Source organism: Canis lupus, chromosome X (genome assembly GCF_003254725.2).
Source record: "Canis lupus dingo isolate Sandy chromosome X, ASM325472v2, whole genome shotgun sequence".
Taxonomy (NCBI): domain Eukaryota; kingdom Metazoa; phylum Chordata; class Mammalia; order Carnivora; family Canidae; genus Canis; species Canis lupus.
The window spans coordinates 84,083,285-84,107,027 of NC_064281.1; the positions used below are offsets into that span (position 1 = coordinate 84,083,285).

General features: G+C 42.4%; 2 protein-coding genes and 1 non-coding gene across 4 annotated transcripts in view; all 3 read left to right on the top strand.

Moving 5' to 3' along the window:
• The first annotated feature begins 8,449 nt into the window (after nt 1-8,449).
• On the top strand, nt 8,450-8,552 carry LOC112649577 (U6 spliceosomal RNA). The gene has a single exon (XR_003129638.1). It is a non-coding gene; the product is annotated as a U6 spliceosomal RNA (small nuclear RNA).
• A 1,901-nt stretch (nt 8,553-10,453) lies between these two features.
• LOC112649277 (60S ribosomal protein L32-like) lies at nt 10,454-10,931 on the top strand. Its single transcript, XM_035712076.2, has one exon. It carries the CDS (start codon nt 10,521-10,523, stop codon nt 10,914-10,916), a length of 396 nt encoding a protein of 131 aa, XP_035567969.1. The 5' UTR covers nt 10,454-10,520; the 3' UTR covers nt 10,917-10,931.
• A 1,094-nt stretch (nt 10,932-12,025) lies between these two features.
• Nucleotides 12,026-23,743, top strand: part of PAK3 (p21 (RAC1) activated kinase 3) — a 571,264-nt gene continuing 559,546 nt past the window's right edge. The window contains exon 1 of one of the 2 annotated variants that reach the window (XM_049107809.1): nt 12,026-12,030. The gene's annotated coding sequence lies outside the window, so the exon portion shown is untranslated. The remainder of the gene's footprint in view (nt 12,031-23,743) is intronic. The other variant, XM_049107808.1, reaches the window with a different exon arrangement.

A 23,743-nucleotide genomic window follows, 5' to 3' on the forward strand; every position in this document is an offset into this window, starting at 1 on the left:
GGATCTATTTGCTGTTTTTTCTCTAGCTCCTTTAGGTGTAAGGTTAGCTTTTGTACTTGAGTTCTTTCCAGTTTTTTTTTTTTTTTTTTTTTTTTTTTTTTCTTTCTTTCTTTCTTTCTTTCCAGTTTTTGAATGGATGCTTGTATTGCGATGTATTTCCCCCTCAGGACTGCTATTGCTGCATCCCAAAGATTTTGAATGGTTGTATCTTCATTCTCATTAGGTTCCATGAATCTTTTTAAATCTTCCTTAATTTCCTGGTTGACCCTCATCTTTTAGCAGGATGGTCCTTAACCTCCACGTGTTTGAGGTCCTTCCAAACTTCTTGTTGTGATTTAGTTCTAATTTCAAGGCATTATGGTCTGAGAATATGCAGGGGACGATCCCAATCTTTTGGTATCGGTTCAGACCCAATTTGTGACCCAGTATGTGGTCTATTCTGGAGAAAGTTTCATGTGCACTTGAGAAGAATGTGTATTCAGTTGAGTTTGGATGTAAAGTTCTGTAGATATCTGTGAAATCCATCTGGTCCAGTGTATCATTTAAAGCTCTCGTTTCTTTGGAGATGTTTTGCTTAGAAGACCTATCGAGTATAGAAAGAGCTAGATTGAAGTCACCAAGTATAAGTGTATTATTATCTAAGTATTTCTTCACTTTGGTTAATAATTGATTTATATATTTGGCAGCTCCCACATTCGGAGCATATATATTGAGGATTGTTAAGTCCTCTTGTTGAATAGATCCTTTAAGTATGATATAGTGTCTCTCTTCATCTCTCACTACAGTCTTCGGGGTAAATTTTAGTTTATCTGATATAAGGATGGCTACCCCTGCTTTCTTTTCAGGACCATTGGAATGGTAAATGGTTCTCCAACCTTTTATTTTCAGACTGTAGGTGTCCTTCTGTCTAAAATGAGTCTCTTGTAGAGAGCAAATAGATGGGTCCTGCTTTTTTATCCAGTTGAAACCCTGCGCCTTTGGATGGGGTCATTAAGCCCGTTCACGTTCAGAGTTACTATTGAGAGATATGAGATTAGTGTCATCATGATATCTATTCAGTCCTTGTTTTTGTGGATTGTCCCACTGAACTTTTTCTTAAAGGGGAATTTTAAGAGTCCCCCTTAAAATTTCTTGCAGAGCTGGTTTGGAGGTCACATATTCTTTCAGTTGCTGCCTGTCTTGGAAGCTCTTTATCTCTCCTTCCATTTTGAATGAGAGCCTTGCTGGATAAAGTATTCTTGGTTGCATGTTCTTCTCACTTAGGACCCTGAATATATCCTGTCAGCCCTTTCTGGCCTGCCAGGTCTCTGTGGAGAGGTCTGCTGTTACCCTAATACTCCTCCCCATAAAAGTCAGGGATTTCTTATCTCTTGCTGCTTTAAGGATCTTTTCTTTATCTTTGGAATTTGCAAGCTTCACTATTAAATGTCGAGGTGTTGAACGGTTTTTATTGATTTTATGGGGGATCTCTCTATTTCCTGGATCTGAATGCCTGTTTCCCTTCCCAAATTAGGAAAGTTTTCAGCTAGAATTTGTTCAAATACATATTTTGGCCCTCTGTCCCTTTCGGCGCCCTCGGGAACACCAATTAAACATAGGCTTTTCTTCCTCAGGCTGTCGTTTATTTCCCTTAATCTATCTTCATGGTCTTTTAATTGTTTGTCTCTTTTTTTCCTCAGTTTCCCTCTTTGCCATCAACTTGTCTTCTATGTTACTCACTCACTCGTTCTTCCACCTCATTAACTCTCGTCGTTAGGACTTCTAGTTTGGATTGCATCTCATTCAATTGATTTTTAATTTCTGCCGGATTAGCTCTAAATTCTGCAGTCATGAAGTCTCTTGAGTCCTTTATGCTTTTTTCTAGAGCCACCAGTAGGTGTATAATAGTGCTTCTGAATTGGCTTTCTGACATTGAATTGTAATCCAGATTTTGTAACTCTGGGAGAGAGGACTGTTTCTGATTCTTTCTTTTGAGGTGAGGTTTTCCTTCTAGTCATTTTGCTCAGTGCAGAGTGGCCAAAAGCAAGTTGTATTGGGAAAAGGAGAAAACGAGAGGAGAGAAAGAAGGAAAGAAAAGAGAAAGAGGAAAAAAAAGGAAGAAAAAAACGAAAAAAAAAAGAAGAAAAAGAGAAAGAAAAAGAAAGAAAGGAAAAAAGGGGTGTTGGGGAAGGAAACAAATCAAAAAGCAAAACAAAACAAAACAAAACAAAACAAAAACAACAACAACAAAAAAAAAAACACGGGGGAGTATCTTCTGATTCTGTATACTTTAAGTCCCTTAACTTCCCCTGGAACTTGTCCGTCTAGCTGGTCTTCTGGGGGAGGGGCCTGTTGTGCTGATTTTCAGGTGTTAGCACTTGGGGGAGCTGCTCTGCCCCCTGCCTGGTGCAGGGCTCAGTGGGGGTTGTTTACCCCATGAGGCCCCAGGAGGAACAACGCCAGTGGCGGGGTCAGCTCTGGAGCCCTGGAGTCAGCCCCCGCAGTAACTCCGGAGCTCTCCGTCTGCAGGGTAGAGGCTCCGGGGCGGGGCCGCTGATCTGCTCAGCTCGGGGCAGGAGCGTCCTTGCTGTCCTGGGCCCTCCCGGCCTCTGCCTGTCCCGGGGGAGGCTGGATCCTGGGCTGTGTCCGGGCGCCCGGTGCTCCTGGTCTGCGCTGTTGGATTCGCCCTCCCGGCCGTGCAGCCCCCTCTGCGGAGCCGCCGCCCGAGCACCTCCGAGCTCCTCCGGGTCCCTCCATGCGCGCTGCAGCCCTTAGGGAGTTCGGAGCACTCTCCTGGGCGCGCAGGTGTCTGTTAGTGTCCCAGGGAGCCTGAGGGCATCCCCGCCCTCCTGGGGTCCTGCTCCAACTCCCTGCGAGCCCCTTTCTGCCCGGAAAGTTGGTTCAGCTCCTGCTTCTCCGGGACGGGGCTCTCCTGTCCTGGGGACACTCGCCCCGGCCTCAGCCCATCTCCTCGCGGGGCCCCTCCCCCTTGGATGCCTTCTGTTTCTTTCTTTTTTCCCGTCTTCCTACCTTGGTAGAAGCACGAACTCTTCTCATTGTAGCATTCCAGGTGTTCTCTCTTTAATTCTCAGGCTGAATTCATAGATTTTCAGGAAAATTTGAAGGTTTTTTAGGTAATTTGGTGGGGACAGGTGATTTGGAGACCCTACTCTTCAGCCATCTTGCCCCTCACCCCTCTTTTTTTAATCTTAAAGATTTTATTTATTCATGAGAGACACAGAGAGACAGATTGGCAGAGACATAGGCAGATGGAGAAGCAGGCTCCCTGCAGGGATCCTGATGAGGGTACTATCTCTGGACCCAAGGATCACACCCTGAGCCAAAGACAGATACTCTATAGCTTAGCCACCCAGGTGTCTCTAGAACTTCAAATCTTAAGGTTGATTTTTACTTTATCAAACTGACTAAGTCTGTGTGGTGGATAAGGACCTTGCTGCTTACTAGCTTCAATCAAGCTACTTAATTTTTAATTTTTCTCTATCTCAGTTCCCCTCTCTGTAAATGGGCATCATAATACCTATTACATGGACTTGTACAGAGGATTGAAATGGATGAATATGTATAAAATGCTTAGAACACTTTCTGGCATATCTAAATAAGTGTTTGCTGCTTATATAATAGTAGTTGTAGTAATAATAATTATTGTCATACAAAAATACTGAATGTTGCCAGGGAAGAGACAGGAGCATAAATTTTAAAATGTACCTACCCTGAAATCCCACTTTTAGATAATTTTCTTAAATAATTACATGCTCAATTACAAGTATGTTCATTGCAACTATGTTTATGTAACAAAAAACTGGAGGTCCTAAATAATGTAGACCTGCATGTCTTGACAAGGAATAATCTTTACAATGTATGGCTCAGGGAAAAAATTCAGGCCATAAAATAGTACATTATGATCCCTTGTTTTGAAAAATATGTGTATTTTTGGGGATCCCTGGGTGGCGCAGCGGTTTGGCGCCTGCCTTTGGCCCAGGGCGCGATCCTGGAGACCCGGGATCGAATCCCACATCGGGCTCCCGGTGCATGGAGCCTGCTTCTCCCTCTGCCTGTGTCTGCCTCTCTCTCTCTCTCACTGTGTGCCTATCATAAAATAAAAATAATAAAAAAAAAATTTTGAAAAATATGTGTATTTTCATGCTTGAAGAAAGGTCTGGAATATCAATATATGAACATTAGCTTTCCCTGGGCTGTTGATCATTTTGATGCCCTCCCAGTTATTTATATTCTACTCATTTTGTTCTCAATGAGCAGGTATTATTTGTGTAATTTTAAACAGTCATTTCAAAACGTTGAAGCCTGCCAGTGTCTGATTGGCCTCACCTGGCAGCGAGTTTGGTCACTAATGGATGTTGCCCAGATTGTATATGAGGCACTTTACATTCTCTACAGCCATCCAGGGACAGAATCTCAATTAGAGCATCAAGGTCTGCCTTCTGTGGCCCCTTGAGGTGTGGAGTCCACCTATGATCTGCTGTGGATTTGCATAAATTAAATGTCCACTGGATAGCTGCCATTGTCTTGAAAAATAGAATGTGATCAGCATGGGGGAGGAAAGGAAAGGGAAAATTTGCTTTTGTTTCATGGCACCCTCTTCCTGTTAATGCTGATTCAAGACTGCTTTGACCACAGCTCTGTTGTGGTTTGGTAATTTCCATGGCTGCTGCTTCTTCTTTTTTATGATGGGGAAAACAGTTTGAGCAGGAGTTTCTTCCATGAGTGGCACTCCTTAGTAAAAGAGATGTCCTACAGCTGGTCATGTGCTGTCGGAGGTGCACAGGCTCAGAATCACAGAATTTTCAAGAGAGGGGGGCTTTAGGGACTCAGCCCCATGCTGCTGCGACCATTATAAATCCATGCCAACCTTTCCAGTGTCAGGGAGACCTTCCTTTGCCCTTCCAGGTCCTTATAGATGGACTAAGAATCAAATTGATAGGAGACAGATTAACAAGAGGAAATCAGATTTAATGGCGTACTTACAGGGAATCCAGACAGACAAGGAAAGTCTGAAGGCAATGAGGCAAGGAAGCTTTATATGAGCTAAGGGGAGGAGTAAGGCAAAAGGTGATATTTTGAAAAACAAAGGTTGCCCTATTATGCAGATAATTTTCTTAGGTCAAAGGGAGAGCATAGGCTTTCCTTTCTGAGGTGAATTTGGGCTGTTGAGGACCTGGAAGAGAGCTTTTCTAGCATATGCTGGGTTTTGATTACTTTTAACTCAAAATAGTGTTCCTGCCAAAGTGGCCCATCCTGGGGCAACCTGCCTTCAGCTCCTCCTACATAAGAAACAAAAAGTTTGGGGCACTTGAGTGGCTCAGTGGTTGAGTGTCTGCTTTTGGATCAGGTCCTGATGCTGGGGGTGGGGGAGGGGGTTGTTCCTGGGATCAAGCCTCTCGCATGGGGCTCCCTGCAGGGAGCCTTCTTGTACCTCTGCCTATGTCTCTGCCTCTCTTTCTGTGTCTCCCATGAATAAATAAATAAAAATCTTTTTAAAAAAATAGTGAGCTGGAGCTTACATTCTAGCGGAGAGAAAGGCAATATATAAGTAATATAAAGCCAGGCACTAGTAAGTGCTATGAAGAAAACAGAGCAGGGTATGGGATGCTTCTTTAGATGGGATAGTCAAGGAAGGCTTTTCTCCTTGTTGCTGGGTGCACTGGGGAGACCCCAGGTCCTGGAGCCTGTCCTAAAGATGTTACTGAAGGTTTTTGTTCTCCTCAGGAGAAAGAATTCAAGGACAGACGCAACAACAAGTGGGGAAATTTGTTAAAATGAAAGTATACTCTAGAGATAGAGAGAGAACGAGAGCTGCATGCCCTGAGGTTGGGTTTCTTCCTTTTCCATCATGGCACCTGCCATCTTGATTTGCTCTGGGTTCTTGTGAAGTGTGCCCAAAAGAGGCCTCTGACTTCTGATACCTGGCCATGACTTCCTCTTTGCTGATCTCCAGGTATTCTGTTAGAACCTAACTAACTATCTAACATCAGTTGACACTTGAGCAGGTAGCTGAATGGAAGAGACTAGAGCATGATCAGAGGCAATCCTGGGGCTGAAATGTATTTTAAATAGTTACCTCATATCAATTTCCAGAATTTGTTGCCACTCATGGCAGAAAGGTTCCCCTGATTCCAGAAGGAGAGATGACCAGGTTCAGGCAAGTAGCAGGAAGCATTTCACAGCCCATATCAGAAAGTAAGAGTCAGAGCATCACTCAGGCCACAGCAGACAAAGACTTAGAATGCCCATACCAGGATGGCCTGGGTCAGGAACAAAACTCAGCATTGAGACTCAATTCCTCAGCCTCTCAGGCTTTCTGCTGGAGAAGTTATTTGCCCCTGCTAATCTCCTCTACTCTTCCTTTGTACCCTTACCCTACTCACCCAATACAGTGACAGAAAGATCTGGATGAGCTCCACATTACACAGAGCAACATTTTAAAACCATGGAACTAGATACTTTAAAGCCTGCCCCAGGAAGGCACAAGCCCTGGTTGTCAGGGAATTGAGGGAGCATCTAACTGAAAGGATGAGAGGAGCAAACCAGAAGGCCACTTCTACTCATTAGAGCCAGAGCACAAGCCAGTGGTGGGGAGATAGGGAGAGAAACCAGGTAAACCCAAAGAGGCCTCAGGGAAGATAGTACCTAAATAGAACTAACTCTGAGCAAACATGGAGGTCAACAGTGGCTGTGTTTGTCCCCCTTTTAGGACCCCTAAATGAGAGGTGTTTCTAGCACCCCTCATTTAGCTTCCATCCCGATGCTGAGTTTGTTCTCAATCAATGGTCTCCTAATCTCACCAAAAAGAGTAACCCATAACATCCCTAAGCACTGGGTTGTAAACTGAGTTCCCCAGGGTCCCAGGGTTCTGAGATGATGCTTTAGGAGCTGCTGTGGCAGACAAGTAGGGAAGGCTGAGCAGGTGGGCTCTGGGATCCCCAGTTTTGCTAAACAGATAAATTATATTTGTGTCTGTTATACATACAGGTTGCTAGGCAAAGGTCCAGCTCTTTATTTTTTTTTTTTTTTTTTTTTTTTTTTTAATTTTTATTTATTTGTGATAGTCACAGAGAGAGAGAGAGAATGAGGCAGAGACACAGGCAGAGGGAGAAGCAGGCTCCATGCACCGGGAGCCCGACGTGGGACTCGATCCCGGATCTCCAGGATCGCGCCCTGGGCCAAAGGCAGGCGCCAAACCACTGCGCCACCCAGGGATCCCTCTTTATTTTTTTTTAAAGATTTACTTATTTATTTTAGAGAGGGACAGAGAGAGCGCACGAGAGTGAGGGCAGGAAGGGGCAGAGGGAGATGGAGAGAGAAACTTTAGCAGACTCCTGGCTGAGCAACCAGCACCACATGGGGCTCTATCTCAAGACCCTGATATCAAGATCTGAGCTGAAACCGAGAGTCAGATGCTTCACCACCTGAGCCATCCAGGGCCCCCCGTCCAGCTTCTTTAAACACACATGCACACACACACACACACACACACACACACACACACACACAAAACTAAAATTGTTATCTTAAGGTGTTACTCCTTCTGGGAGGGAATGGAGTCTGGGAGCTACAAGTTAGGGTCCAGGATGAGGCAGCCTGCATATGATTCCGGTTTCATCATGGCAGTGGCCTTGGGAAAATGACTGAGAATTCTCTGAAATTGAGATTTTGGTCATTTTCAAATTACAAAAAATTCTTGGTTCCCTTATATGTTGCCATGAGTATCAGATGCACTGATAGTATATGAAGGGCTTTTATAATGCCTGCCATATCAAAAGGACAAAGTAAATGTTAGCTATTATCAGCTACATTTCTCTTTTTTTAATAGAGATGTAGTGAAATGATGGGACACCTGCACCCCAACGTTCATAGCAGCAATGTCCACAATAGCCAAACCGTGGAAGGAACCACGGTTCATCCATTCATCCTTTAACAGATTAATGAGTAAAGAAGATGTGGTATATGTATACAATGGAATATTCTTGAGCTATCAGAAAGGATGAATACCTACCATTTGCTTCAACATGGATGGAACTAGAGGGCACTATGCTGAGTGATACTTCAGTGATAAGTCAATGGAGAAAGACAATTATTATATTGTTTCAGTCATATGTGGAATATAATAAATAGTGAAAGGGACTATAACGGAAAGGAAGGAAACCGAGTGGGGAAAAATTAGAGAGGAAGACAAACCATGAGAGACTCCTAACTCTGGGAAACAAACAAAGGGTGGCAGAAGGGGAGGTGGGTGGGGGCATGGGGTAACTGTGTGATGGGTACTTAGGAGGGCACTGGATGGGATGAGCACTGGGTGTTATACTATATGTGGCAAATTAAATTTAAATAAAATATTAAAAAATAAAAAATAAAAATAAATTGAATTTAAATTTTAAAAATTAGCTACATTTCTTAAAGTATTCTAGAACCTTACTATTCAAAGCATGGTCCAGTGCTCACCTTGGCAGCACATATACTAAAATTGGAACAAGACAGGATTAGCATGGCCCCTGCTTAAGGATGATATGCAAACTTGTGAAGCATTCCATATTTAAAAACAAAACAAAACACAAAGTGTGGTCCATAGAGCAACATCACCAGCATCCCCTAGGAGCATGTTAGAAATGCAGAGTCTCAGGCTGAAATACAGACCTACAGCATCAGACTCTGTACCTTAACAATATCCACAGGTGATTCATATGCACATGACAGTTCGAGAAACACTAGTTTAGAAGACATTCAAGACCAAAAGAATAGATATTTAATAGTGGTATTCTAGAGGCTATTTGCGGGGCATTACATGTGTTTCCTGGTACCTCTGGTGTGGAAAATTTGCTCATCTTTCAAGGCACAGTTCAAGCATTCCTTCCTCAGTGCAACCTTTCCTGACCCACCTATCCCACCACCCCACCCTCCTGGAACTGAACACTTCTCCCTTTGTCCTCTTCTTGACTTTGAACTGACTTCTATATCATAGTGCCAAAACACATACAGCAGAGTTGGAATGTATACCCAGCAACTCAGATGTGCAAAAATGTTCTCTAGAGCTGAGCTAAACTACCCCCAGGAGCTTCCCATCCTGCTGGGCAGAGAGGAGAGGAAATGCACACACACAATTCATTGTGTCAGTTGAGAGAATCTGCTAGAAAGAATCTGGATAAATGCTGAGTCTTGCATATTTTAACTTCATTTTTCCTCCCTTACAAAACACTGGGTGTGGAAGCAGTGGGTTGAAGACAAGAGTGCCTTGGATCCACGCTCCTTCTTCTGGGTACTCACTATTTTTGGCTATGGAATTTCTGGTCTGGAACAGTCACTACACCCCTGTGCTAATATGTCTACTGAAGTGCAGTGGATCCCTTCTGGCCTTTTAGGGACTTCATTGGTTGTACCTGTTGTTAAATCCATAGCCCTAGCTATTTGTTTCTGTTTGCAAAGCCCCCTGATTTTGTAACCTCTTCATCCCAAACATAGGCCTCTGGTGGCCCACTAGGGGCTCCCTACTCTTTCGAACCTTGGATGTTCTACATGCCACAAGGCCAGCTATGAAGAAACAAGTGTTACATCAGGCCCATGAACTTAGAGACTTGCCACACCTGTTGCTGTCCTACCATCTGGATGCCAGATTGCTCCAGCACCAAGGTAAATGCAGGTTGTCTCCAAGGGGGATTCACATCTTCCCAGTTTGTTCTGGCTGAGGAACTCCCCTCACTGCTTTGGGGGTTTCTACCCGGTCCCTCTGGCATCTGTCCACTTGCTACTCTCCTTCTCTACTGTCTTTTACAGCTCCACATCTCTTCACTTCCTAAGCAGGCGGAACCTTCCTTTGCATCACAGACTGAGTTAATCACGTCTTACATAATCACATCTTATATATAGTAAAACCCCATGCTTTGCTTTGAATATGTAAAGGGAGCTGTTGGTGTTTGCAAATTCTTTTTTTCCCTGATGAAACCTCACTCCTAAAATTATTATCCAACTGAGGTTCTTCGCCAGAACACAGTGACCTCCTTCATCACTCTGATGACCCCTTATGGGTCCCTTCTCTCAATAATATGCTTAAATAGGTAAAATAAAGTGCATAGGATTACAAAGAAAGCCAATGATACTAAAACACAATTATCAAAATATATTTTTAAAAATCGTGATAGAATAGCACCTGTGCCTCTTTGTGAATGGCTTAAATGATAAGATCTAGTGTCAGATCGAGTAACCACCACAATTTCAAACTAATAATGAGGGTCATTAATATTTTGAAAGAACTATTACATTATTAATATGACAGGAAAGTGTCTGTGATAGCTACTGATGGCCAAGTCACAGGTATGGCTAATATAACTGTGGTCTGTTGCCTACATCTATAATGAAAGTCAAAGCTAATTTTTGGCAAGAGATTAATAAACATTAAGATGAACTTTGTCCTTTGTCTACTTTATTTAGCTGGGGATCTCAAGTTTAAAAACAATGTGGTTCTCTTCCTTGGCGCTGCCTGCGGAGGTGGCAGCCATTGATTGCTGGGCATCATGGCTGCCCTCAGACCTCTGGTGAAGCCCAAGATCGTTAAAAAGAGGACCAAGAAGTTCATCCGGCACCAGTCAGACCGATATGTCAAAATTAAGCGCAACTGGCGGAAACCCAGAGGCATTGACAATAGGATACTCAGAAGATTCAAGGGCCAGATCTTGATGCCCAACATTGGTTACAGGAGCAACAAGAAAACAAAGCACATGCTGCCCAGTGGCTTCTGGAAGTTCCTAGTCCACAATGTCAAGGAGCTTGAAGTGCTGCTGATGTGCAACAAATCTTATTGTGCAGAGATTGCTCACAATGTACCCTTCAAGAACCGCTGTGGAAAGAGCAGCCCAGCTGGCCATCAGAGTCACCAATCCCAATGCCAGGCTGTGTACCGAAGAAAATGAATAGACAGCTTATGTGCATGTCATATTTGCGTTAATAAAACCATAAAAGTACAAAAAATAAAAATAATAAAAATAAAAACAATGTGGCTATAGGCTAAAAACCCAAAGCCTAAGTCAGAGCTAAGTAATGACTTCTTGTTCTAGCTGAAATCCACTCTCACTCACAGATTTGGTGACTCTTGGGGCATCAAGATTTGCAGAGAATGAAAGATATATCATTGTAACACTTTTCAAATGGCTATAGTCATTACACTATTTTGTCAGCACTGATTTGTTTCCATATATCCTTCACCAGGACTGTAAGCCCTGGGAGGGGAGGGACTGTGTTTTAGTCAGTGTTGTCTCTGAGGAACTAACCCAACACATGGCAGGAGATCACTAACACATGAAGGAGCAAACCGACAAGCATTGCTGGCAAATATGCAGGACATAGTAGCCTGCTTAGCCATTCATCACTCACTATGCAGCTCCTCTTCACACTGCAACTGTTGCAAGCTCATCATCAAAGACTTGGTCATTCATTTCAATTCCAGTGCATTCCAACACTCAGCTCTTCTGTCTTCCCTTCATTGTACAGGCACAGGCACACACACACATCATAGGAGGCGGAGTCACTTGCTAACTGACAACGATCCCCACAAGACACAAGTACCTCCTGTTCATATTCCATATCTGATTATGATGCTATTACTATGCTCCAGGTATGGATCACATAGCTGGGGATAGAGAGGCTAGTAAGCCAGATGCGGTCCACACTCCTCTGCCATGGAGCTTACAGTTAAGGGCAGTAACCTTTGAATTGTGTTCTACACCCTCTTGGTTTCATGGGTAGTCCTCAGAGCCTGATGCAGGGGGAGACAAAGCTGTCAGAGGTCTAAGGCCCCTTCCCTATGTTGTCCAGAGTAACTACACTTTGGGTCTATTTCATACATTGAGGTTCACTTTTAGAAGCCATTTCATAGCCAAGAAATATTTGAAAACCACTGCCCCAGTCAATCGAAATGCCTCTCACCCTTAAAGTCTTCAGGAAAGGAGATTCTAGATCTCTGTCCCCTTGACTATCTGGGCCTCGGCACCTTTCTGCCTTTGATAAGGGTAGGGAAAGGGGATAAAAGTAGAGCAGCTGTGTGGCCTCTGTCCCAAGTTGTGGGCCCTAGCCACAAGATGAACAGGAAGGAGATGTGGATTTTGCAGAGAATGGAATTTCTGGAGTGTTCATGCCACAGACACCAGGCTGATGCCTTCTGCCTGGCACCCCACTTCCCTTCTCTGCCTTTATAAGTGAGATGGCAGAGAGTATCAGAAATGAAACTTTTTCAAGTTCAAAATGTGGTTCATTCCATTGATGGCTGAAAATCAAGACCAAAAATTTTAATACATAATGGTGCCCTTTTTAGACTGCCTTGTTTGGATGGGAAGTGCAAATTGCATTAGAAAAAATGTATGGGGCCTGTGGAGACTGTGTTTGGAAATATTTGAGGCAAAACACTTTCCCAAGAGCTACCTCCTTCAGGATTGCATTAGCTTGTTTGCTCTTCAAGGCAAATGTGGGAACAAAGAATTTGAATGTGATTGGCTAAGCAACCTCTTCCTTCCACTGCCATCCCACCTCTAGCCTTGGAAAAGGTCAGACAGTGATGGTGGCCCCATCTAAGTGGTGAAGGATGAGAAAGGTGACTATGCGACCGGGGTGAATCACAATGGCTTACATGTACAAAGAGGCTATTGCTCGCTCCGTTTTTCATTCATTCAACTACTTTCTCAGCACCCACTGCACATCAGGTACTGTGTAAGGTGCTGGAAATGCAGAGACACAGACAAATTCTGCCTTATTGGAGCACGAACAAGTTACCATAGCTTAGCAAGTATAGGTTCACTCATTTATAAAGTCCAGTTCATTGGAGTAGCTGCCTCATGGGGATGTTACAAGGACAAAATGAATTAAAGCTCAGACATGCTCCACTGAAATACTTTGCAGATTTAAATTAAGACCAGATATTTCTCTGTTCGCTTACCTGCTTAAAAGTTTATAAATGTTCTAGGAAAACACATGAATATGGAATCCATCCATAGGAATTTACCTGTGAATTTGGTGAGACTGTGACCAGTAATTTATTGCCCTGGTTGGTTAGGGAATTTCACAGTTTCACAACTCCAGCTACCTTTTCCCTCTTAGTTGTTTGTTTCCTGATCGACTAGGGTCTTTGGGGGCATCCTATCTAATAAAAACTCAGGTCCTGGCCCTCTCCAGAAGCTGCAATATTAGTGGTATTGTTCCAAAAAGTATGGTTCTTTTGATCCTAAGACCCATGGAGCCTTCTTTCATTAGAGTTTAGTTCTAGGGTCTTCCTGGTGAGCATCCTTGATTTTGGGGTCCCCTTTCTTTTGAGTTTAAATAGAACACACCCTGAAGGCAGGCTTAGGTGACCCCAGGTAATTGGTGGCTCATTTCTATCCTAGGAAAGGGGAAAAGTAGATTAAGCACATGCTTAATTCCAAGACTGGCAGTGATCTTTATAAATACACAGAGGTATGTTTATGTATGTATATATATATATTTGGTTACAAAACCTGAGTGGCAATGAACTATCATTATTTTGAATGTGTTTGACTTTTATGTTGAAATATGACCGGAACTGTTGTTTTTGTGGAATTCATACATTAGTGCATTGGAATTGGTTTTTTTTTTTAAGATTTTATTTATTTATTCATGAGAGACACACAGAGACAGGCAGAGACATAGGCAGAGGGAGAAGCAGGCTCCTTGCAGGGAGCGTGATGTGGGACACAATCCCAGGACCCCAAGATCATGACATGAGCTGAAGGCAGATGCTCAACCACTGAGCCACCCAGGTGTCCCAATACATTGGAATTATACTGAAGTCTCCTCTGGAGTCATAGCATTTGGCATAACCAATTTTTTCATGACCTATTTAAAATACCCATTTGGGGCTAGGGTTAAAGTGTAGTACCTAGGGTTTGATGAGAAGCCCAACGTAAATGGCAATAGTATGGTGTTTAAGAGCACAAGCTCTGGAGTCACACTGGTTGGGTTCTAAATCGCAGCTTGGCTACTTTTCAACTGTGACTTTCAAGAAAGTCATGAATCTCTGAGTCTCCATTTCTTCATCTCTAAAATGGGGTAATTATAGCACCTGTCCTATAAGATTGTTGTAAATATAGATGAAGAGAGCCTTGTGTATAATACGAATGGTAGATTATAGTACTGTTTGTCTATATTTCTTAATCCTTTTTGAAGGGCCTCTCTTTGTTGAATGATTTATATGTATATCTCTGTCCTGTTGAATTCAGGCTTCGCTTGAATTAATTATTTGCTTTGGTCAATAAAATATGAGCAAAAATGGCATGAGTAACATACAGGCAGAGGTTTTAAGAGCCAGGGTATGCTTTATCATATTTCCTTTCCCCTATGCTATGTTAACTGCAATGCTCCAGGTAGAGGCTAATCTATTTGACTGGGTCCCAGAGTGAAAATAATATGGAACAGAGGCTCAACCAAGCCATGATGGACACATAGTATGAATGAGAAATAACCCTTTGTGGTTCACAACTAAGATTTTGGAATTATTTGTTACTGTAGCAAATCTCCTCTATTCTGGATGATATAAAAGGTGCTAAATAAATATTAACTCATTATTAAGCAGAATCTTCCTCTCTCTCATTTTATTTTTATTTTATTTTATTGTTTTTATTTTTTTCCTCTCTCTCATTTTTTTTTTAATTTTTATTTATTTATGATAGTCACACACAGATAGAGAGAGAGGCAGAGACACAGGCAGAGGGAGAAGCAGGCTCCATGCACCGGGAGCCCGACGTGGGACTCGATCCCGGGTCTCCAGGATCGCGCCCTGGGCCAAAGGCAGGCGCCAAACCGCTGCGCCACCCAGGGATCCCCCCTCTCTCTCATTTTATATAAAATCTTAGTACATTGTGATATTGACAAATTTAGTAATTCAACTGACTGCTTCATCTTCAATAGTTTTCAAGCCTGTTTATTAATGAAGCTGCCCTTCTGAAACTAATAATACAATATATGTTAATTAAATTAATTTAAATAACAAATTTTTAAAAAATAAAGCAGCCTTTACAAATAAAGTTCTATACAGTCTATAATACATTAAAACAGCTAAAAGCAGTATTTTATTCATATAAAGGTATTTGATAACCCGAACACATAATTACTTATTAAAAGGAACAACTAATCAAACTAAAACTGTTCTGATAAACACAAACACTTGAAATTGGGAGTTATAATGCAGTGGTATCAATCCATATCTGTAATTGATTTTGGTTGCACAGTAGTAAGACTATTCTGACCCACAAAGATAAGTATTTGCAAAAAGTGATAGTATTTTTTAAAGATTTTATTTTTAGGTAATCTCTACACCTAACGTGAGGCTCAAACTCAACGACCCAGAGATCAAGAGTTTGATACTCCATGGATTGAGCCAGCCGGGTGCCCACAAATGGTAATTGCTTTTATTCTCTTAACCAACTGCATGTTGTTGAGTTACATTATATTCTTCGATTAAACTGAATGGCAAATGAAGTTTATCTTGACTTCTGCATGATAAATGAATCTACAGAGCAGCTTAAGCTTAATGCATTGTTTGCCTTCAATATGTAAAAATTTGGCATATATAACATTCTTTAGTGTAAGCACTGCTTTTAGTTACTTTTTCTAGTTATAAACTTTGAGCTATTTCCAAATATCTTTAAATAATACTCTTTTTTTTCAGTTTTTTTTTAATTTTTTTTATTTTATTTTTTATTGGTGTTCAATTTACTAACATACAGAATAACACCCAGTGCCCGTCACCCATTCACTCCCACCCCCCGCCCTCCTCCCCTTCTACCACCCCCAGTTCGTTTCCCAGAGTTAGCAGTCTTTATGTTCTGTCTCCCTTTCTGATATTTCCCACACATTTCTTCTCCCTTCCCTTATTTTCCCTTTCACTATTATTTATATTCCCCAAATGAATGAGAACACATAATGTTTGTCCTTCTCCGACTGACTTACTTCACTCAGCATAATACCCCCCAGTTCCATCCACGTTGAAGCAAATGGTGGGTATTTGTCATTTCTAATAGCTGAGTAATATTCCATTGTATACATAAACCACATCTTCTTTATCCATTCATCTTTCGTTGGACACCGAGGCTCCTTCCACAGTTTGGCTATCGTGGCCATTGCTGCTAGAAACATCGGGGTGCAGGTGTCCCGGCGTTTCATTGCATTTGTATCTTTGGGGTAAATCCCCAACAGTGCAATTGCTGGGTCGTAGGGCAGGTATATTTTTAACTGTTTGAGGAACCTCCACACAGTTTTCCAGAGTGGCTGCACCAGTTCACATTCCCACCAACAGTGTAAGAGGGTTCCCTTTTCTCCGCATCCTCTCCAACATTTGTGGTTTCCTGCCTTGTTAATTTTCCCCATTCTCACTGGTGTGAGGTGGTATCTCATTGTGGTTTTGATTTGTATTTCCCTGATGGCAAGTGATGCAGAGCATTTTCTCATATGCATGTTGGCCATGTCTATGTCTTCCTCTGTGAGATTTCTGTTCATGTCTTTTGCCCATTTCATGATTGGATTGTTTGTTTCTTTGGTGTTGAGTTTAATAAGTTCTTTATAGATCTTGGAAACTAGCCCTTTATCTGATATGTCATTTGCAAATATCTTCTCCCATTCTGTAGGTTGTCTTTGAGTTTTGTTGACTGTATCCTTTGCTGTGCAAAAGCTTCTTATCTTGATGAAGTCCCAATAGTTCATTTTTGCTTTTGTTTCTTTTGCCTTCGTGGATGTATCTTGCAAGAAGTTACTATGGCCGAGTTCAAAAAGGGTGTTGCCTGTGTTCTTCTCTAGGATTTTGATGGAATCTTGTCTCACATTTAGATCTTTCATCCATTTTGAGTTTATCTTTGTGTATGGTGAAAGAGAGTGGTCTAGTTTCATTCTTCTGCATGTGGATGTCCAATTTTCCCAGCACCATTTATTGAAGAGACTGTCTTTCTTCCAATGGATAGTCTTTCCTCCTTTATCGAATATTAGTTGCCCATAAAGTTCAGGGTCCACTTCTGGATTCTCTATTCTGTTCCACTGATCTATGTGTCTGTTTTTGTGCCAGTACCACACTGTCTTGATGACCACAGCTTTGTAGTACAACCTGAAATCTGGCATTGTGATGCCCCCAGCTATGGTTTTCTTTTTTAAAATTCCCCTGGCTATTCGGGGTCTTTTCTGATTCCACACAAATCTTAAAATAATTTGTTCTAACTCTCTGAAGAAAGTCCATGGTATTTTGATAGGGATTGCATTAAACGTGTATATTGCCCTGGGTAACATTGACATTTTCACAATATTAATTCTGCCAATCCATGAGCATGGAATATTTTTCCATCTCTTTGTGTCTTCCTCAATTTCTTTCAGAAGTGTTCTATAGTTTTGAGGGTATAGATCCTTTACATCTTTGGTGAGGTTTATTCCTAGGTATCTTATGCTTTTGGGTGCAATTGTAAATGGGATTGACTCCTTAATTTCTCTTTCTTCAGTCTCATTGTTAGTGTATAGAAATGCCACTGACTTCTGGGCATTGATTTTGTATCCTGCCACGCTACCGAATTGCTGTATGAGTTCTAGCAATCTTGGGGTGGAGACTTTTGGGTTTTCTATGTAGAGTATCATGTCATCGGCGAAGAGGGAGAGTTTGACTTCTTCTTTGCCAATTTGAATGCCTTTAATGTCTTTTTGTTGTCTGATTGCTGAGGCTAGGACTTCCAGTACTATGTTGAATAGCAGTGGTGAGAGTGGACATCCCTGTCTTGTTCCTGATCTTAGGGGAAAGGCTCCCAGTGCTTCCCCATTGAGAACTATATTTGCTGTGGGCTTTTCATAGATGGCTTTTAAGATGTCGAGGAATGTCTCCTCTATCCCTACACTCTGAAGAGTTTTGATCAGGAATGGATGCTGTATTTTGTCAAATGCTTTCTCTGCATCCAATGAGAGGATCTTATGGTTCTTGGTTTTTCTCTTGCTGATATGATGAATCACATTGATTGTTTTACGGGTGTTGAACCAGCCTTGTGTCCCAGGGATAAATCCTACTTGGTCATGGTGAATAATTTTCTTAATGTACTGTTGGATCCTATTGGCCAGTATCTTGTTGAGAATTTTTGCATTCATGTTCATCAGGATATTGGTCTGTAATTCTCCTTTTTGGCGGGGTCTTTGTCTGGCTTTGGAATTAAGGTGATGCTGGCTTCATAGAACGAATTTGGAAGTACTCCATCTCTTTCTATCTTTCCAAACAGCTTTAGGAGAATAGGTATGATTTCTTCTTTAAACGTTTGATAAAATTCTCCTGGGAAGCCATCTGGCCCTGGACTCTTGTGTCTTGGGAGGTTTTTGATGACTGCTTCAATTTCCTCCCTGGTTATTGGCCTGTTCAGGTTTTCTATTTCTTCCTGTTCCAGTTTTGGTAGTTTGTGGCTTTCCAGGAATGCGTCCATTTCTTCTAGATTGCCTAATTTATTGGCGTATAGCTGTTCATAATATGTTTTTAAAATCGTTTGTATTTCCTTGGTGTTGGTAGTGATCTCTCCTTTCTCATTCATGATTTTATTAATTTGAGTCTTCTCTCTCTTCTTTTTAATAAGGCTGGCTAATGGTTTATCTATCTTATTAATTCTTTCAAAGAACCAACTCCTGGTTCTGTTGATCTGTTCCACAGTTCTTCTGGTCTCGATTTCGTTGAGTTCTGCTCGAATCTTTATTAGCTCCCTTCTTCTCTTGGGTGTAGGATCTATTTGCTGTTTTTTCTCTAGCTCCTTTATGTGTAAGGTTAGCTTTTGTATTTGAGTTCTTTCCAGTTTTTGAATGGATGCTTGTATTGCGATGTATTTCCCCCTTAGGACTGCTTTTGCTGCATCCCAAAGATTTTGAACGGTTGTATCTTCATTCTCATTAGTTTCCATGAATCTTTTTAATTCTTCCTTAATTTCCTGGTTGACCCTTTTATCTTTTAGCAGGATGGTCCTTAACCTCCATGTGTTTGAGGTCCTTCCAAACTTCTTGTTGTGATTTAGTTCTAATTTCAAGGCATTATGGTCCGAGAATATGCAGGGGACAATCCCAATCTTTTGGTATCGGTTCAGACCCGATTTGTGACCCAATATGTGGTCTATTCTGGAGAAAGTTCCATGTGCGCTTGAGAAGAATGTGTATTCAGTTGAGTTTGGATGTAAAGTTCTGTAGATATCTGTGAAATCCATCTGGTCCAGTGTATCATTTAAAGCTCTCGTTTCTTTGGAGATGTTTTGCTTAGAAGACCTATCGAGCATAGAAAGAGCTAGATTGAAGTCACCAAGTATAAGTGTATTATTATCTAAGTATTTCTTCACTTTGGTTAATAATTGATTTATATATTTGGCAGCTCCCACATTCGGAGCATATATATCGAGGATTGTTAAGTCCTCTTGTTGAATAGATCCTTTAAGCATGATATAGTGTCCCTCTTCATCTCTCACTACAGTCTTTGGGGTAAATTTTAGTTTATCTGATATAAGGATGGCTACCCCTGCTTTCTTTTGAGGACCATTCGAATGGTAAATGGTTCTCCAACCTTTTATTTTCAGGCTGTAGGTGTCCTTCTGTCTAAAATGAGTCTCTTGTAGACAGCAAATAGATGGGTCCTGCTTTTTTATCCAGTCTGAAACCCTGCGCCTTTTGATGGGGTCATTAAGCCCGTTCACATTCAGAGTTACTATTGAGAGATATGAGTTTAGTGTCATCATGATATCTATTCAGTCCTTGTTTTTGTGGACTGTTCCACTGAACTTCTTCTTAAAGGGGAATTTTAAGAGTCCCCCTTAAAATTTCTTGCAGAGCTGGTTTGGAGGTCACATATTCTTTTAGTTGCTGCCTGTCTTGGAAGCTCTTTATCTCTCCTTCCATTTTGAATGAGAGCCTTGCTGGATAAAGTATTCTTGGTTGCATGTTCTTCTCATTTAGGACCCTGAATATATCCTGCCAGCCCTTTCTGGCCTGCCAGGTCTCTGTGGAGAGGTCTGCTGTTACCCTAATACTCCTCCCCATAAAAGTCAGGGATTTCTTGTCTCTTGCTGCTTTAAGGATCTTCTCTTTATCTTTGGAATTTGCAAGCTTCACTATTAAATGTCGAGGTGTTGAACGGTTTTTATTGATTTTAGGGGGGGATCTCTCTATTTCCTGGATCTGAATGCCTGTTTCCCTTCCCAGATTAGGAAAGTTTTCAGCTAGAATTTGTTCAAATACATATTCTGGCCCTCTGTCCCTTTCGGCGCCCTCGGGAACCCCAATTAAACGTAGGTTTTTCTTCCTCAGGCTGTCGTTTATTTCCCTTAATCTATCTTCATGGTCTTTTAATTGTTTGTCTCTTTTTTCCTCAGTTTCCCTCTTTGCTATCAACTTGTCTTCTAGGTCACTCACTCGTTCTTCCACCTCGTTAACCCTCGTCGTTAGGACTTCTAGTTTGGATTGCATCTCATTCAATTGATTTTTAATTTCTGCCTGATTAGCTCTAAATTCTGCAGTCATGAAGTCTCTTGAGTCCTTTATACTTTTTTCTAGAGCCACCAGTAGCTGTATAATAGTGCTTCTGAATTGGCTTTCTGACATTGAATTGTAATCCAGATTTTGTAACTCTGTGGGAGAGAGGACTGTTTCTGATTCTTTCTTTTGAGGTGAGGTTTTCCTTCTAGTCATTTTGCTCAGTGCAGAGTGGCCAAAAGCAAGTTGTATTGGGAAAAAGAGAAAAAGAGAGGAGAGAAAGAAGGAAAGTAAAGAGAAAGAGAAAAACAAAGGGAAGAAAAAGAAAAAAAAAGAAAAAAAAAAGAAGAAGAAAAAGAGAAAGAAAAAGAAAGGAGAAAAAAAGGGGGTGGGGGAAGGAAACAAATCAAAAAGCAAAACAAAACAAAAACAAAAACAAAAACAAACAAACAAAAAAAGAACCACCGGGGAGTATCTTCTGATTCTGTGTTCTTTAAGTCCCTTGGCTTCTCCTGGAAGTTGTCCGTCTAGCTGGTGTTCTGGGGGAGGGGCCTGTTGTGCTGATTTTCAGGTGTTAGCAGTTGGGGGAGCTGCTGTGCCCCTGCCTGGAGCAGGGCTCAGTGGGGGTTGTTTACCCCGTGAGGCCGCAGGAGGAACAGCCCCAGTGGCGGGGCAGCTCTGGAAACCTGGATTCAGCTCCGGCAGGAACTCCGTCTGCAGGGCCTGGAGGCTCCCGGGCGGGGCCGCTGATCTGCTCAGCTCGGGGCAGGAGCTTCCTTGCTGTCCTGGGCCCTCCCGGCCTCTGCCTGTCCCGGGGGAGGCGGGATCCTGGGCTGTGTCCCGGCGCCCTGTGCTCCGGAGCCTGCGCTGGTGGATTCGCGCTCCCGGGCCGCAGGCCCCTCCGCGGAGCTGCCGCCCGAGCCCCTCCGAGCTGCTCCTGGAACCGCGCAGCCCCCTCCGCACGGAGCCTCTTCCTCTGCCCGAGCCCCTCCGAGCTGCTCCCGGGGCAGCGCAGCCCCCTCCGCGGAGCCGCCGCCCGAGCCCCTTCAGCTGCTCCGGGTCCCGCCATGCGCGCTGCAGCCCTTAGGGAGCTCGGCGCACTCTCCCGGGGCGCAGGTGTCGTCAGTGTCCCCGGGAGCCCGAGGGCATCCCCGCCCTCCTGGGTCCTGCTCCAACTCCCCGCGAGCCTCTTTCCGCCCGGGAAGGTCGGTGCAGCTCCTGCTTCTCCAGGACGGGGCTCTCCTGTCCTGGGGACACTCGCCCCGGCCTCAGCCCGGCTCCTCGCGGGGCCCCTCCCCCTTGGAGGCCTTTGTTTCTTTACGTCTTTTTCCCCGTCCTCCTACCTTGGTAGAAGCGCGAACTCTTCTCACTGTTGCATTCCAGGTGTTCTCTCTTTAATTCTCAGGCCGAATTCATAGATTTTCAGGATGATTGGAAGGTTTTCTAGGTAATTTGGTGGAGACAGGTGATTTGGAGACCCTACTCTTCCGCCATCTTGCTCCTCCCCCTAAATAATACTCTAATTAGCTTTAGAACTCCTGGGTCATTTATCAAGAAATGACCTTGGAAGGAAACAAAAACATCTGCTTGCATCAGTATTGTTCAAGTAGTGCTCATTTACATATGACTTTCACTATTTTTGCTGTAGCTACACACTACCTGCCCTATTCACTTCGTGTTTTTCACTTAATATTTTTCATCAAATTGACTCACTTAAAAAAAAGTGTCCTCATCCTAAGCAATAATATTTCTGAAATCATGAATCTGATGTAATAGTTATGTTTTTCTAACATGTGTTAAAATAAATACATTTTTAAAATAAAAAACCCAAAGTGAGTCTGTTTACCGGCTTTCATTTTGCATTTGCTATTGGTAATAAATATCACACTTACCAAAATTGTTGACCACAATCCAAAGAAATCCTTTGAACCATGAGTTTTCTTTTGGTTTGGTTTGGTTTTGTATGATTACATGACAGTTTTTACAAGCAATACTGAGCTACTCTGATTTACATCTTGATTTTGTATCACGTAGAAACATCTTAACTTTTTTGGAGAAAGAATTGGAATGTGGAGTGGGAAAAAGATTTTGCATGTGGAATGGGGCACATAAGTCCTTAGGATCACTGAAGTTGCCGACTTGGCTTCAGGCTACGTAGCTAGAAAGAATTCACAGAGAAAGTAGGTGGTAGCAGTGAAAGACTTAATCTAAGAAAGTAAACATGTCTGTAAGTGTTTAAACTACTTTTCCCAGGAACATCTGGGTGGCTCAGTGGCTGAGCATTTGCCTTTGGCTCAGGTCGTGATCCTGGGGTCCTGGGTTCGAGTTCCCTGTTGGGCTCCCTGTGGGGAGCCTGCTTCTTCCTCTGCCTATGTCTCTGCCTCTTTCTGTGTGTCTCTCATGAATAAATAAATAAAATCTTTTTTTTAAACTAGTTTTTCCAGACCAACCTCAATGCAGGGATGCTATGTAGATAAAAGAATTGCGGTGATTCTTTGGGTCTTTAAGGACAGTGGCATCAGATACTTATAAAATAATGGATGTAATGAACAGAGACAAAAAGGTAGAAAGTATTTCTATTATAACCTGATAATATAATGATAATATCCGTTGATTCTAAGTGATATGCTAAATGATGTCAAATGATATCTCCATTGATGCTTCAAAATTTTTTTTCCTGTTTCTGTCAGATCCTGACAATTGACAATCTCTACGGGCAGCTCTATAAAGGGGGTAAATGTGAACACAGTGAGGAACAAAAAATCTTCAGGAACTCTTCTATGGAAAAAAAAAACCAACAACAGTTCACATTAATGTCCAAACTGTTGAGTCTCTCACTGACTTATAATGTGAGTCTTCTTGGTAGAAATCCATAAACTTCAGATACTCTTTTGTCCAGCTCTACAGAGCAATAGCAGGAAACACCTGGAGAACAATTTGGAAATTCTGGGGGTGGCTGGCTATTTGGTTACCTTTTGCCTTTGTGCCATAAGACATTCTGGGTTTGACTCCACAATCTGGAAGCCTTCCACTACATGTGATACTTGACAGAATGACATTGCAACCTGATTCTTACTGACCACTAAAATCTCCCTCCATGGGGCACCTGGGTGGCTCAGTGGTTGAATGTCTGCTTTCATCTCAGGGTGTGATCCTGGATCAAGTCTTGCACTGGGCTCCCCATGGAGAGCCTGCTTCTCCCTCTGCCGGTGTCTCTGCCTCTCTCTGTGTGTCTCTCATGAATAAATAAATAAAATCTTAAAAAAATTTCCCTCCATCATGA